The sequence below is a fragment of the Parambassis ranga genome, chromosome 15 (genome assembly GCF_900634625.1).
Source record: "Parambassis ranga chromosome 15, fParRan2.1, whole genome shotgun sequence".
NCBI classification, from domain to species: Eukaryota; Metazoa; Chordata; class Actinopteri; family Ambassidae; genus Parambassis; species Parambassis ranga.
The window spans coordinates 5412043-5426633 of NC_041035.1; the positions used below are offsets into that span (position 1 = coordinate 5412043).

The 14591-nt window shown below is 41.4% G+C and overlaps 3 protein-coding genes across 3 annotated transcripts; 1 reads left to right on the forward strand and 2 right to left on the reverse strand.

Annotated features, from left to right (window-relative positions):
- Positions 1-58: 58 nt before the first annotated feature.
- On the reverse strand, positions 59-2478 carry LOC114447436 (runt-related transcription factor 3-like). The gene is made up of 6 exons (XM_028423690.1): positions 2430-2478; positions 1230-1417; positions 949-1108; positions 723-827; positions 567-644; positions 59-414 (listed from the first exon to the last, which is right to left on the reverse strand). Exons 1-6 carry the CDS (start codon positions 2476-2478, stop codon positions 59-61), a joined length of 936 nt encoding a protein of 311 aa, XP_028279491.1.
- supt3h (SPT3 homolog, SAGA and STAGA complex component) lies at positions 1724-6342 on the forward strand. The gene is made up of 12 exons (XM_028423689.1): positions 1724-1794; positions 2288-2382; positions 3853-3937; positions 4070-4156; positions 4251-4341; positions 4452-4594; positions 4668-4743; positions 4823-4935; positions 5015-5119; positions 5221-5349; positions 5775-5864; positions 6213-6342. Exons 2-12 carry the CDS (start codon positions 2300-2302, stop codon positions 6252-6254), a joined length of 1044 nt encoding a protein of 347 aa, XP_028279490.1. The 5' UTR covers positions 1724-1794; positions 2288-2299; the 3' UTR covers positions 6255-6342.
- Positions 6343-6479: 137 nt separating this feature from the next.
- On the reverse strand, positions 6480-12085 carry cdc5l (CDC5 cell division cycle 5-like (S. pombe)). Its single transcript, XM_028423677.1, has 19 exons — positions 11868-12085; positions 11384-11487; positions 11064-11225; positions 10834-10961; positions 10619-10718; positions 10392-10518; positions 10203-10294; positions 9960-10104; positions 9648-9839; positions 9215-9363; positions 8814-8985; positions 8521-8685; positions 8347-8427; positions 7993-8244; positions 7777-7884; positions 7577-7666; positions 7309-7440; positions 6970-7050; positions 6480-6807 (listed from the first exon to the last, which is right to left on the reverse strand). Exons 1-19 carry the CDS (start codon positions 11910-11912, stop codon positions 6694-6696), a joined length of 2439 nt encoding a protein of 812 aa, XP_028279478.1. The 5' UTR covers positions 11913-12085; the 3' UTR covers positions 6480-6693.
- Positions 12086-14591: the final 2506 nt, after the last annotated feature.

Here is a 14591-nt window from a genome sequence, read left to right on the forward strand (position 1 = left end):
TATTTACTGACTGAACCCAGAGACAAAACCAAAAGATGGAAGTTTAAATATCCAGTGATCAATAAGGTCTCCAGACAGGCTCCTCCCCTCTCACAGAAAGACATGCACCCTCTATGTAATTGGTCAGCGATGTGACAATGCTGCTGGCCTCCCCTGTGGTTTGGAAGGGTTGGTTCGACCCGTAGAAGAAGCTGCTCGGCTGGAATGAACCACCGTGGCTCAGTGGAGGAGGAGGAGGAGGAGGAGGAGGGGGAGAAGACAGGTAGGAGCTGTAGGGAGGAGGCTGTGTGGAGTAGGCGAGGGTAGGTAGGTGGTGCATTCTGGGAGTCGAAGTGAAGGAGGACGTCAGAGAAGTCACCTGGCCCATGAATGACGGCTCATTGGTCCACAGAGAGGAAGAAAATGATCTGCAATCTGAGGAGACACAAATGTCCGTGTTTTACCACAGCTTTCAGATGTGTCTTATGGCCTTTCTTGGTTGATAGTTTGCTCAGTGAGCTGTAATTACTTTGCAAATATGTCCACTTATTGCCTTGATCTAACTAGAAAACACCTTCTTGTCATACCTGATGAGGCAGTGCTGCTGCTGCTGCTGCTGCTGGACGGTCGAAACGCTCCTGTCTTCATCTCTTTCTGTCTCTGACCTGAAGAAGAAAAGTACAAGTTCATAAAATCTCAGTTAAACGCATAGTTTGCATTATTTCTGTCTGACGTTTACTGACGTCTCGGCAGCCGAGGTCCATCCACAGTTATCTTGATGGCTCGGTGCAAGGTGGCGATCTGAGGAGGTGAGGTCAACACATTTATTGACAATGTGAAACACTTACCTGAAAAAGAAAAACAACACACATACACACGTACACTTTAATATTTTATAAAGAAAAAGTAGTCAAGTAGACAAACGCTTCCATATACATATAAGACAGAAGGTGGGTGTGTGGCGTGTACCTCTGCCGCTGCGACCTATGAAGCGGAGGTCATTGAATTGGGCGTAACCTTGCTTCATGGTTGCTGTGGCGTTGCGTAGCTCGGCGCTGCTGTTATCATCATTGCCTGCCATCACTGTCACAACCACACCGTCCGGCACATCGTTACCCAGGGCAACCACCTGGAGGATGGAGAAACATTGCCACTGATTCTTTAACGGGCAGTGGGAGGCTAAGCTCCAGGCAAAATGTCCCTTTGTAGATATTTGATATTGAGTTATATTGATTGTTAAAATGACTCACAGTGAAAGCTCTCGGCAGGGTCTTGTTACACCTCCAGTGCGGTGGCAGGCTGCTGCAAAGGAAGTTTGGGCTGTCAGTCTGAACCAGGCCTCTGGGTGGGGCTGTGCTGTGCTGGGGGACAGACCTCACTTCCTGGTCGTCCACTCGGCTGTTGGTCGATGCCGTTGGCCGACATTTTACCACAGGATCTGAGGGAAAGCATGCAGAGGCAGATTTTTTTCTGATTTTGTGTTCTTTCCTCTGGTAAACCTGCCAGGGAGGTTTCAGACGTCCTATTCTTAATATTTAACTAAGAAAAACAAATGAAAAAACAAATTTTCCCCCTAATTTGGGTTTGAAATAAACTATGCAAATAAACCCGTTTTTAATGTATATTTAAAGTAATTTAAAATTTAGTAGACTATAAAATAAGGTGTTAAAAATCTTAATTTTCCAAAACGTTTTTAAAAACTACAGTAACCAACACCTCGCACTTCTTCCGGGGCTTTTTACGTCATCAAACCGCGCCGACAATCGAACAAAACAAGCAGTTTGTGCTGCAGCACCGTGTTTCTGAGAGATTTAGGTGAGTTTACACTTGTTTTATGATTCTTTCTCATCTCTTTTCTCCTCTTTCTCTCTCTCTCTTGTACCTCTCTCATTTCTGCTTGTGTGCATTGTGATATATTCGCCGCAGTGTTTGAATAGGAGGGCGCTGCGCTGTATTATCATTCAGATTTCACTGCCGGAGGGGAAGTTACTGCGGTCAAACCACCTGTTCAACTGTGTGTGTGTGTGTGTGTGTGTGTGTGTGTATGTGTTGTTTCGCCTCATATATGTTCTGCTATCTTGTTATCAGCTTCTGTTTTGTCCTGCAGCAGTGAGCTAAAGACCTCCGACCACCAAAACACAATTAAAGAAAGGGGGAAATATCATAAGCACAAGATCATTTGAGGAACCATCATTTGGGATTTTATTTTCTTTGATTTGATAAATGGCAGTGATGAGAAGTGTTGGTGGAATGATGAGCTCAGTAACTTGGTGTAATTCATCTCTGTGTCTGTTGTATCTGCCTTTAGGTGTATGTGGTTATGAGCAGTCCCATGGCTGCCTCCAGTTCTAAAGACCGTCCGGCTTCTAGGACCAGTTTCATCCCAGAGCTGCAAAGCATGATGTAACACACACACACACACACACACACACACACACAGAGAGACTCACCCCAGTACAGCATTGGGCTGCTGCTGCTGAACAGACTGTTTGAAGCCATCAGAACCTGTATAACAAACGAGCGATCCAACAGTCACACTGAGATGTGTTTTTGTTTGTGGTGCCTTCTTTATGACATAAATTCAAATGAAAATATTTTAGACATTTCACAGAATGTTTTAGGATGCATTATGAACACAAATGTTTGAATTTGCAAAGTGTATCCTTAATTAAGTTTGGACAGAACAAAGCCATAATAAAAGCATAGTTTACAGAGACAGTAGCCACCAGCAATCAGATCTTGGCAATCTGCACTTCGTAAAACTACAGTAATATGGAAACTCAAAGAATTGAGGACTAATCGATGAAACAAATATGGCTCTATTTGACTGTCTTTGCAGAAAATCTTCCATTTGTCATTGAGTAAACTGAATTATACCATATTGTTTGTCTCTTTTCATCAACATATGAACAATTTCTGTTTTTGTTTGTTATTTGGAAAAACAGAAAAACTCATGTCATGTTTTTCATCAGTCTGACTTTACACAAAGTAATAGTATGATCGTAATGTTATTAAAATATTGCAAAATAAGAGCAGTTTAAAATAATGTAAATATTTTTAAATTGTCATAAAACAGCAAAGTGCCCATACTCTAAAATAAGGTTGACATTTCTCATGAAGCCATGTGCTATCAGCATGACTTAGTGTCTGTGTGTGTTGTGAGGTACTCACCTTGTGTTGAGTGTGGGCCGCAGAGATGTGTTGTTAGTGGTCAGAGAGGCTGAAACCAACTAAACCCCAAAACCTAAAACTCACACTCAGCCTGAGGCCAACCTCCGAACCTGAGGCCAACCTGCCCACAACCCCAAACCAAAGTCGTTCTCACCTGTGTGACAGCCAATCACAGCGCAGATATAGGAGGAGGGGGAGGCAGCTGTCAGGTGTGTATGTGACAGGTTATAGATGGTGAGAGAAAAAATGAGAGAAGGAACGAGCATCAGGATGTGGGTTAGTCTGCCATCATGGAAGTGGCTTCTATGGATGCAAATTGAGGTTTGGCCAAATTGTGGTCTAGGTGGGTGTGTTTGGCCTATTGACCTCGGTGTGCGAGAGGCAAGCATACAAGTTCACAGTCACTTTATCGCAGGATGTTGACTTGAAAGAAATAAAGTGTTATAAATTACACGACTAACAACAAGTTCATATATTTCTACAACACTTGATTAGCACATCCAGTTTGCCAGTAGCAGAATTTCAAATGATCTCTCAGAACTGTGGTGTAAAGATGTTAGCACCATAGATGTGATTTTAAAGTTTAATGAACCATTATTAACTCATCAACACTGATTTATTATATTTTACAGTCTGAGGACTCACGTGAAGCGTGTCTCACAGCGTACTGTCTAATACTTATTGTGTGCATGTGTTGTTCAGGTTTGCTCTGGGAGACGCTCGCAGGCCGCTGCACGAGACGGCAGCTCTGGTGGAAGATATCGTACATGCACAGCTCATCACTATGGTAACATACACTTGACTGACAGTGTGGCAGTTTTTTTTTAAAGTTTAAGTAGATTTTGGCATGATGCTGTGACTATTTCAAACTGCGGCTGAACAGTATTGATTTTTCGGGTGTGATTGGTTTATTCATCAGCTCCATCAGGCCTGCGAGGGGGCAGCACTCCGTGGTTCAAGGGTCATTTCAGCTGAGGACATCCTGTTCCTGATGAGGAGAGACAAGGTACAAAGCACTCCTAAAATACACTCAGAAATAAAACGTTATAACGTGATAAAAGTTAAACTCTCATATTTCTTTTTGTGTCTGCTTCAACCAGAGAAAGGTGGCAAGATTATTAAAATATCTCCAGTTTAGAGATTATAAATCCAAACTACTGAAAAATCTGGACGATGAAGAGCCAGAATCAGGTATACATGGGTGTATTTAATTAAAATAAAAGTATATTTACAAAGTGAATAGGCAAATACATATTAATTGTCTGGCTTGTATTTTTTTGTGTGTGCGTGTGTTTGTGTAGACAAGTGGAGTGGTGCGGCTGGTGGGAACCAGCGGAGGCAACGTTTGGCCCAAGACTTCCTGGGCTGGATGGATCAGACGGGCGAGCTCCTGTCGTTAGCTGAGCGGCAGGAAGTAGACCCCATCAAACAGGAGAGGATGGAGGTCAGAGGTCATCATGATGTCAGTATCGATGGTCATTATTGTTATTTACTCTACATTTGTGTTGTTTCTTTAGCGTATAGAGCGTCAGACTCGGACAATGGATCAGGCTCAGTACTTTGAGTACTGTGAGAGTCGACAGCTCAGCTTCGGTAAGACTTTACATACATCCACATACATGATGGCACCATCGTGTGTGTGTGTGAGTGCTTGATGTAAATGTGTTTGCAGCTAAGAAAGCATCAAAGTTCCGTGACTGGCTGGACTGCAGCAGCCTCGAGCTGAAACCCAACAGCATCGCCATGGAGATCCTTTCATACCTGGCTTATGAGACGGTTGCCCAGGTAACATGTTAAGCCATGTTCCATCTTTTTTGTGTGTGTGTTTGTGTGTTTTCTATAATCGTCTGACTTCTCTTTCTAGATTGTGGATTTGTCACTGTTGGTAAAGCAGGAAATGACGGCAAAGACAAATCCCATCAGTCATGTGATCTCTGCCAGCTACATTCACTACAACACACACACTGAGGTACACACTCACACACTCACTTTGGATGTTTTTAGTCACTAAATCCAGTCTACTGCCATCATGATTTATTGAAAGTGAAATACACCTTCTCCTCCCATCAGGTGAAGAAGGATCCAGACTCACCTGAGGCCACGCCTCCCTCCACACCAGGCTCCTCACACTCCTCAAAGCCCCTCCTACAGGGTAATGGCAGTCTGGATGGCCGGGTGAGGCAGAGGAAACGCAAAAAGGTGTGTGCCTGCGTAGGCTGTGATCAACTTATAAGTGGAATACTAGTTCATTTTGATGGCACAATAATATTGTGATTAATAGCTTGTAAATATGGTTCCATGATTAAAGCATTTAATTGTTAAATGTAATGCCTTACATGCAAGAAATATTATTGTTATTGTGTATTTATAACATTTATTACACATTTGTTTTATGTTTACGACATGTTCTTTTACACAGTTGTTGTACAACTCAACACGTTATTATATTATTATTATTATTATTATTATTATACACACATTTAATAGATTCAGATGTCAGGCAGTTTGGTGAAGTGCAGCAACACTTTGTCTCCTTCTGCCTACTGACATGCTAAACATTGGTCAATTGATTGGTAAACATGTCCTTCTGTCATTTTAATATTGTGAATGTCTGTGCATTTCAGAGCTGTCCAGCTGCAGTGGAGCCTCCTAGTGGAGCTATTCAGCCCTGTCACATCAGAGAGGCCATCAGAAGATACAACTACAGACATTCAGTATGTACTCTCACCCGCACACAGAAATCAACACACTGTGACATTCTATGATGTGATGCAATATGGCATCAGAGGTTTTCCAGGCCTAAAACAGGGTAGACGCTCCCCATCATGTGCATGCATGTACCTGTGTACCCCACAGAAAATGTTTAAACATTTACATTGTTCAACATAAATTATATATATCAGTCTTTGTGGTCTAAACATGGGAATACATTATTTTATTGTCATATTTGTCCAGCTATGCATTTCCTCTAAAATTGCAAATCTGATTTTGTGACATCACAGATCTGAGCTCAGTATCAATAGTTTAATAACCAATCTATATCTCATCTGTATTCCTCTCAGAGCACTTATTGGAAGAGCGGCATGGCCTTCCTTGCCTGCTGAGGATGCATCGAATCATTTGGAACACAACCTTGTACATACTGGTTTGCATATCTTTTGTTCTATTGTTACAATAAACACTTTTTAGTGAGCTACTGTAGTAACTGTCTTTTGTTAATGACAGAAAGTAGAAATTAGTTTTACTTTTACAAACCGCCCCCCCCTCCCCAAAAACATTTGTGTGATATTCAAATATTTCCAGCCAGAAAAATACTTAATGCTACTGCATCATTGTTGAAAAGAAACTTTATTGGTCACTAATTAAGAAACACAAGGGGCTACTGAGCATGCTCATAAGTCAGCGTGGGACATCAAAGCTTCATGAGCGTATAGAGGTTTAAACCTGGAATTTGCTGCAACAAAGAGAAAATGACTGAAGGGCCTGACAGGACGACAAAGAACAAGCTATCAGCTTGATGTCAGTGTCTTCATTTTAAGTTGCTCAGTATTTTTGAGCACTATTGAGCAAGGAATCTCTCTCCATCAACAGCTCTCCATATCTCTGCTGAAGTTCTCTTTCTCTCTCCATCTGCCTCTCTACATCCTCCCGAAGAGCCTGAAACACACACACACACACACAAGCTCGCTTGTGAGCTGACGACAACTTGCATCTACATAGGATGGTTATCTAATTTTGTAAAATTCATATTTATTAAACATATGAACACACAATGAATAAAATGTAATGTGGCAGTAATGTGTGTAATGCATGCATCACCTCTTGTCTCCTGGGAATGGCGGTATCTTCTTGTTTCTTCAGCTGATTGAAGGTCTGGAGCTCCGTGGACGCCTGCTCCACCTGGTGAACACAAGCATAGTGTCATTATTGCAAGTTGAACTCTCATATACACAGTACATCTGACACTGTAATCATTTATAGACTTCAAAGTCGATAAATACATTAACACAGGTTATTCGGTTGAGCTTTACACTGCAACTTAAAAGCCACATAGCTGACTCTGCATGCTGAAAATATTAACTATAATAAGAAAGATAAATCATCATCATTTCTAAATGTGGCTATGAACCAAAAAAAAAGGGAAAATATTTCGAGTACCTGTTCCCACAGTTCATTGTGCTGTTTGAGTAGGCCCAGCGCTCTGGACTGAAACCCACCAAGCAGGATTTTCAGTTTCTTCTCCAGTTTTGCTGCTCTCCGGGCCTCTGCTGTCATGTGTGCACGGTTCACCTAGAAGGTCCACAGACACAGAGTTTGAACCTGAAGTACTATGTAGCATTTTGTAAATGATGCAGCCATTAAAAATGGAAAATTGAACAATTCTGCCTTAAATTTCAAAGTGACATTAGTTATTGTGCCTCCTTACTTCTAGCTTTTTATCCAGGCTTTCAATACGGTCTTTCTTTGATGCCAGGTTAGCTCTTGTGTACCTGTTCTGGCCAGGTAGATATAACACCTGTATAAAAGGGAGTGAGAGACAATATTAGAACCAGGCAGAACATGCAACCCATTTATCCCTTATAAAATAAGGGTTTATAAGGTGTTAATACAGTTCACTGTTCTCACCTGTCCATAGCATTCCTCCCACACCTGAGTGTAGGCCTCCATGCTGAGATCACCGTGACCCATTCCTGCCTTTACAACCTCCATTTCAGCAGCAAGCTGTGTCTTTGCCTGTTTGGGGACACAAAATTATCAACCAGTGTCACAATGTCTTATCAACATTTTACCAATCGGTTCACACTTTGAGTAATACTTCAAGTAGAGACAGTGGTGTATTACCTGCTCCATCTCCTCTGTGCTCACTGGTCTATAGGTATGTGATTCCAGGTAACTGATATGCGACGCATTGTTAGATGTAGAGGTGGGCCCTCTGCCTTTGCCGCGCTGTAGCTGACTGGCTGCGTTGGCTGACGGGTGGTGCAGGCAGTCGTAATGCAGCATCATGATCATTTCCTGTTTGATGAGCTCCTCGGCACACTGGAGGTCAGAGAGCGGCTCGATGGAGGCAGGACGGAGGACAGACTCATTTACCTAGAGATAATAAAAAAAAGTTTTCATACCAATATAAAGCTCATCTTTCCTCACCCATAAACACATACAAACATTTCTCTCATTATGCTCTGTATATCTCACCTCAGTGGGCCTGGGGAGTTTCCTCTGAACAGAAGTGTGTCGCAGCTTCAGCTCCTTCTCTCTTTCAGCATCACGTTGAGCCTGATGAACACAAACAGAAATGTAATAAATCTTTATTTGAACAGCTTTATGTCACACTAATAAGAAGCTTTGTGTGTGTTTGTATGTGCATACCTGCTTGCGCGCCTCTATGTCAGCAGAGTCCTCTATGAATCCTGTCTCTGTTTCAGTTTCTTCAAGTTCTTTCTCTGCGTTTTCAGGAAGAACAATCTCAAAGTCGTTTTTAGGGGTAGGAAGGGACATCAGACCCTGCTTCAGGTGCTGCAGGCTTTCCCTTTGCTGTGCGGTAGAAAACAAAGACATTGTTAAAACAGTCCAGTGTTGTTTGCATCCAGCATTGTCTAGTGAAGTTTGTGAAGCTGAGTTGTGTGACAACACAACAGCAAGTACTGTAAGTGTGTGGTTACCATGTGTTTGGCAAATGCTGGGTCGGCAAGTTGCTCCTCACTGTTGATGTTCAGTTTGTCTCTCAGGGGTGTGCGGCCGGGGGTCAAACCTGGTGTTGCTGCTCCGCGTGGGGTCATCCCACCTCCAGCTTGAGGTGTCATGCCCTCTGCACCCTGACCTGGTCCAGGCGTCCTGTTGGAGATGCCACAACTGAAGATATTGAAACAACCCAAAGTGCTGGTAGAGGCAAAACGTAATGAAAGCTTGTCCTTAAAACAGCAGCAACTGCTGAGGCCAAAATAAGTCCAAACACCTTATCAAGATTAACAGGAACTGAGATTAGGTGTTGGTCATGTTTCGCAGTATAAACTTATGATAAAGATAGAATAATATGCTCTATGGTAAGCGTTAACTCCATTACCTGAATGGTGTACTGAGAACTGTGTTGGGTGTCTGTATCTGTTGCCGTTGAGGCGTCACTCCACTGAAATCGCTCTCGTGCAGCGGTGTGTTGAGGCCTCCCTTCAGAGGAGTGTCGATGTTGGTCAGAGCCATCAGGTTTTGAGCTTCCTGAAAACATGAACCACACACAGCGATGTCAAATTAATGAACAAAGAATCAAAGCAAGTGCACACCTTGTCCTACTGATAAAGCTGATAGTTCAGATTTAATAAAATGAAAAGGGATTTTTAGGAAAACACATAAAAGGTCAGAGTATCAATAACAACTGTGTTATTAGTTGATTAATTCTACAACCAGTAGAATCAATCAATTGAGCTGATAAAATACAATGACATCAGACAGAGAATAAAGAATATCAATTAGTATTCCTGTTGTTTGTGTTCATTAATCACCTGCAGTATCCTGTCTTGGACAGCAGGGGTCCTTGGGGTACGTAGTCCAGTTGTCATAGTGTTGGTGACGCTGTACTCTGACAGTAGGGTGGAGGAAGCTGAATTTCCACTGTCACTCTCCTCAGCAGCTTGACGGGCAACCTCACTGGCAACACCCAATTTGACAACTTCTTCTAGCTCAGCATCACTGATCTATGAACATCACATTAAACCCTTAATACAGAATCTGATAAATATATATGTATAATAATGCATAAATCAGTCTGGACAAGCACCACTGCTTAACAGACTTTAACACAGTGTGCTGTTTACCTGTGGTGCGGGTAAAACCAGTTTTGAGCGTTTCTTGGTGAATTCAGCCACTCCGCTGGTTTGGAGGATGGCAGACGGCAGATCGCTCTCTTTCTTCTTTTTCATCTTCTGCTTATCTTTCTTCCTGTCCCTCTCTTCACGCTCACTACACATGTACAGCAGAGTTTGTGAGTCAAGTCCTGTATCTTAAGAAATTGTCCAAACAGTGTGTATCAATAAAGGTTTAATTGTAGTGTTACTGACTTGCGGAGTTCTCCATCCAAATGCTGCTGTCTGAGGCGTTTGAAGTTTGGTTCCAGGCCATCATACTGCTCCATGCTGGTGTCATAGAAACCCTTAAATAAACACATTTAAAAATTAAAACTGTAAATTATAACGGCAAGTTAGGCTTTAAGCTATTATGGATACATTTTAAATACAGCAAATAAATACCTGGGCAGGTTTCTTTTCAAATGGAATTTCTGCATTGTAGTCCACTCCTCTCTTCTTCTTCCTCTTCTTCTGAACAGCTATACCAGCTGCTCGCAGCTCTCTGCGTTTCTGCAGAGCAGCCAAGCGTCTGCAGCAAAATTTGGAAAAAAGACCCCTCTGTAAGTATTCCAGTTTTTTTATAGGTCACATTAATATACTGTTGTGTGTTTGCATTAAAATGGTTTAACCTGGCTTCCTCCAGCTGTTTTTCTCTGGCCTTCCGCTTGGCTTTTTTGCCCTGGGTGTTGGCCAGACGAGCCCTGGCCTCTGACAGCATCTCCAACTCATCTATAAAGAAGAATACACAATTTACGTTAATTGAGCTTAAAATGTAATGCACTTTTGTAAAAATCAGTCAGTCTTTGCATAATTGCTTTTGACTGTATTTACTGTAACATTGTACCTTCATCCATGTCCACTGGGTCAGGTCTAGCAGGTTTGGTTTCAGGATTAGGATCAATTTCTCCAGGTTTTAACTTTCTGGGGTCGTCTCCCACTTCTTCCTCATTGTCTCTTTGAGCTGCTTTATCTCTGAACAAGCATAAATACACATCCGTTAACATGAATGTTCATACACTCACATAATTCGAAATATAACACTCAAATCTATGTCATAATCATATGAATCCATACAGCAGGTATTCATAGTGCTCCAGACACTGGGCAGCAGTGCGTCCTATGATAGGAGCAATGGTCCTCCACTGAGTAGGCATCAGCTTGGCCAAATGAAGAAGCTTCTCCTCCTCCTCTCTGGACCATTCTGTTTTCTTGATACTGGGATCCAACCATTCATACCTGCACCACACAGAAAAAGTCAATGTAAACAAATATGTAACACACACACATACTTATTTTTACAGTACTTTGTCGACTAATAACCACCTGGAAAACTGAATTAAGGTCAGATTTAAAGGTATAAAGTGAAATTTTGTCAACACAGTATGAAGACTCACCATCTGGCTTTACACTGCTTGGCAGATTTGCGGTGCAGAAGGGAGGCGATACGGGACCACTGGTTTTTTCCATATTTCATTACCGCCGCCTTGAGGATCTCATCCTGGATGAAAGGACAGGGATGCAGATAAAGATTAGTGTATCTTTGATCGAATTTTACACGGTGTTCAATCAAACATATAAACAAAGATCAACTTCCCGCTTATCGTTGTAAAACTCTGCACCACCAAGTTTCACTGGTCGTTAGCTCACTAGCTAACATTAGCAAACAGAACATTGTTTGCTACAATATTAACCCTCCAACATGCAAATGTTTTTAAAACAAAATGAGCGAATGACTCGCAGTAATTAAACTCCTTTCACAATGTTCACAACAACACAAACAAACCGAAGTTGCAATTTAGTCTAATTAAGCAGCTAGCCTAGACTGTTAGGATTGCCGTTTAGTATCATGCTAGCTATGCTAGCCATGTAAACACGTACCTCGGTGTTGCGCCAGACGCCTCCTTTTATCATAATTCGCGGCATCTTGGCGGCCTGTCGGTGTCTTCCCCTTCACAGAAATGTTATGAGCGATCCTCAGTCACTCACGACGATGAGTAGATTCAGTCTTTACAGTAAAACAAAAAAAACAAACTACAGGCAGAGTGCTGCGAGGGAACGTGCACCACACCGGAAACAGTATGCAACGAGTCCGCCGAAATGCATTCTGGGAATTACGTTCCAACAAGTGTTTTGTGGAAAGTTTTGTGGAAGTTTAAATTATAAAATTAAATTATAAAATAGTATTGCCTCAGTCTAGTCAGCTGTGACTAGAGGCATTATTTGGAGGAGCGATTATTGCCTAACACTGACGTATAATACATGTATAATACGTGTAGACGTATATAATACTATACGTATTATAGTATAATCTATAATACTTTTAATATTAATAAATGTAATATTAAGAATTTTTAGTGTCTGATGATTAGATATTACAAAAACACCACGCAGTTCTGCTCTATACTAAGTTTAATAATATTTAAAGTATTATATTAAATATTAAAAGTATTATAGAATCTAATCTAATCTAATAAAACAACAATAACATATTTATATAAGCCTATGGTCAAGGGAGCTTCAGCAGAACTGCAATGTAGAGTAGTGCTTTGAAATGAAAGGTATTTAATAAGAACATGCACAGAGACATGGAAAAAAAGAAATATTAAACAGTTCAATAACAGTGTTCTCTTTGTTGTTGTTCTCCTGCTTGTTCTCACTTATTTTATGTTTCAGGTAGAAAAGCCCAAACCTATAAAATGTGGGACATTTGGGACCGTGGTTATGACAATGGCGACATCAAACTGTTTGACCTGCGGAACATGTCTCTACGGTGGGAAACCAACATTAAAAATCGGGTAAGCTTCAGTTGTTTCCCGCCTCTTTTTTTTCTTGCAGCCTAACAGGAACAAATTACCTACATTTGGAGAAAGTGGACAGCATGATACACCCTAATGTGCCCTAACACAATAAAGAGTAATCATAAAGTTTAGAATGTTTTTATTAGGATGAGTTGCCAGAGAATAAAACGTTTTCTTTGCATCAAACGGTAAAGGACAGAGCTGAAAACAACTTCCACCACAATTTAGACTGCACTTAAAACCAGAGGTGAACATCCTCTTCACATAACTTATACAAAATACTGCATGGATTTCATTACACCATCACCCCTTGAATGTAGACCAAACTGTCTGAAGTTGTTGTGTCCATTTCAACACATTCTGCTGTATGGAAACCAGCTGATTTTAAAATCTCACCATGTGATAAATATCAAGGGAGTGACTGTTATTTGTCTTGAGCAGGTATGCTGTGTGGAGTTTGACAGGAAAGACATAAACATGAACAAACTAGTGGCGACATCCCTGGAAGGAAAATTCCACGTCTTTGACATGAGGACCCAGCACCAAAGGCTTCGCCTCCAAAAAGGTAATTGACCCAGGTGGAGTGAGCTAGACGGATCTTTGGCCCCTATGTATGTGGAAAAATGTCAAAAGGTTATTATCATTGTTATTATTACTCTTGCCTTCTACAGTTCAGTTTGACTCAGGGAAATTGGAACATTGAAGACAGATGGGACAGGGGAAAGAGAAAATGATACAGGTATTCCATCTATAAATCCTTACAGTGTACTTTGGGATGTAAACAGCGCCTCCTCTTTGTTATCAGGCTCATAAGTCAACCGTCTGGCAGGTTAGACATCTGCCTCAAAATAGAGACATCTTTATGACTGCAGGAGGAGCAGGCAACCTACATCTGTGGAAATAGTAAGTGATCAGTCAAACCACATTATGGTGGTTACTTTATGAGAATCTAATTTTCCGTTTTACTGTAATCTACACCTCTCTTGTCTTGACGGAATTTCCAGCGAGTATCCTGCTCAGCGAAACAAGAAAGATGTTGACGTCGCCAGTCTGGACTGGAGCCCTGACAACAGGGCCTGTGTGTGTGTTCAGGTTTTGACCAGTCGGTCCGTGTACTCATCACCACTGATCTCAATGTGCTGTGAAGAGGTAGGCTGCAGCAATGGTTCATTTGTAGGAAATGAGACACATAGCCTCTGGCTTAGAATAAGTTGAGTCAGCCACAGCTCTGCCCAGCAGATCTCATGCACCTGGAAGGTAAGGCACAGGAGAAGAGCAGAGCAACAACAAAACAGAAAGGAACCACTAGGGGCATCAGGCCTCTCACCACATCACAGAAACATTTAAAAGATAAGAAAACGTTTTTTTCTTCCTAGTTTTCAAGTGGATTTCAAACGTTTCGGAATACATTTCCACATCTGCAAAGATGTCAGCTCCACTGTCAAAGCCTCAGATTATTGCGCATATTCAAAAGAGTTTAAACTACACGGTTTTTGATTGTAAGTGGATTCCGTCCAGCGCAAAGTTTGTCTGCCTGGACCGGAGTAATGCAAATATACGAAGTGCAGCATGGAGACGCTCAGCTTATCAAAGAGGTACATTAACATTTTATTGTGTTTGCTTTTGTCTTTTTTCATTCGTAAAACAATATTAACGACTTATCTAAGGGTTACTTGTGTATATAATCCTTTTTATATTTATTAATTTATTTATACTTTTTATGTGTAAAATGTGGATTTCACAGACTATTGTTTAATAAAATGATTTGAACTTGGAGTATTCTGCCTTTATTTAAAATCTAAAT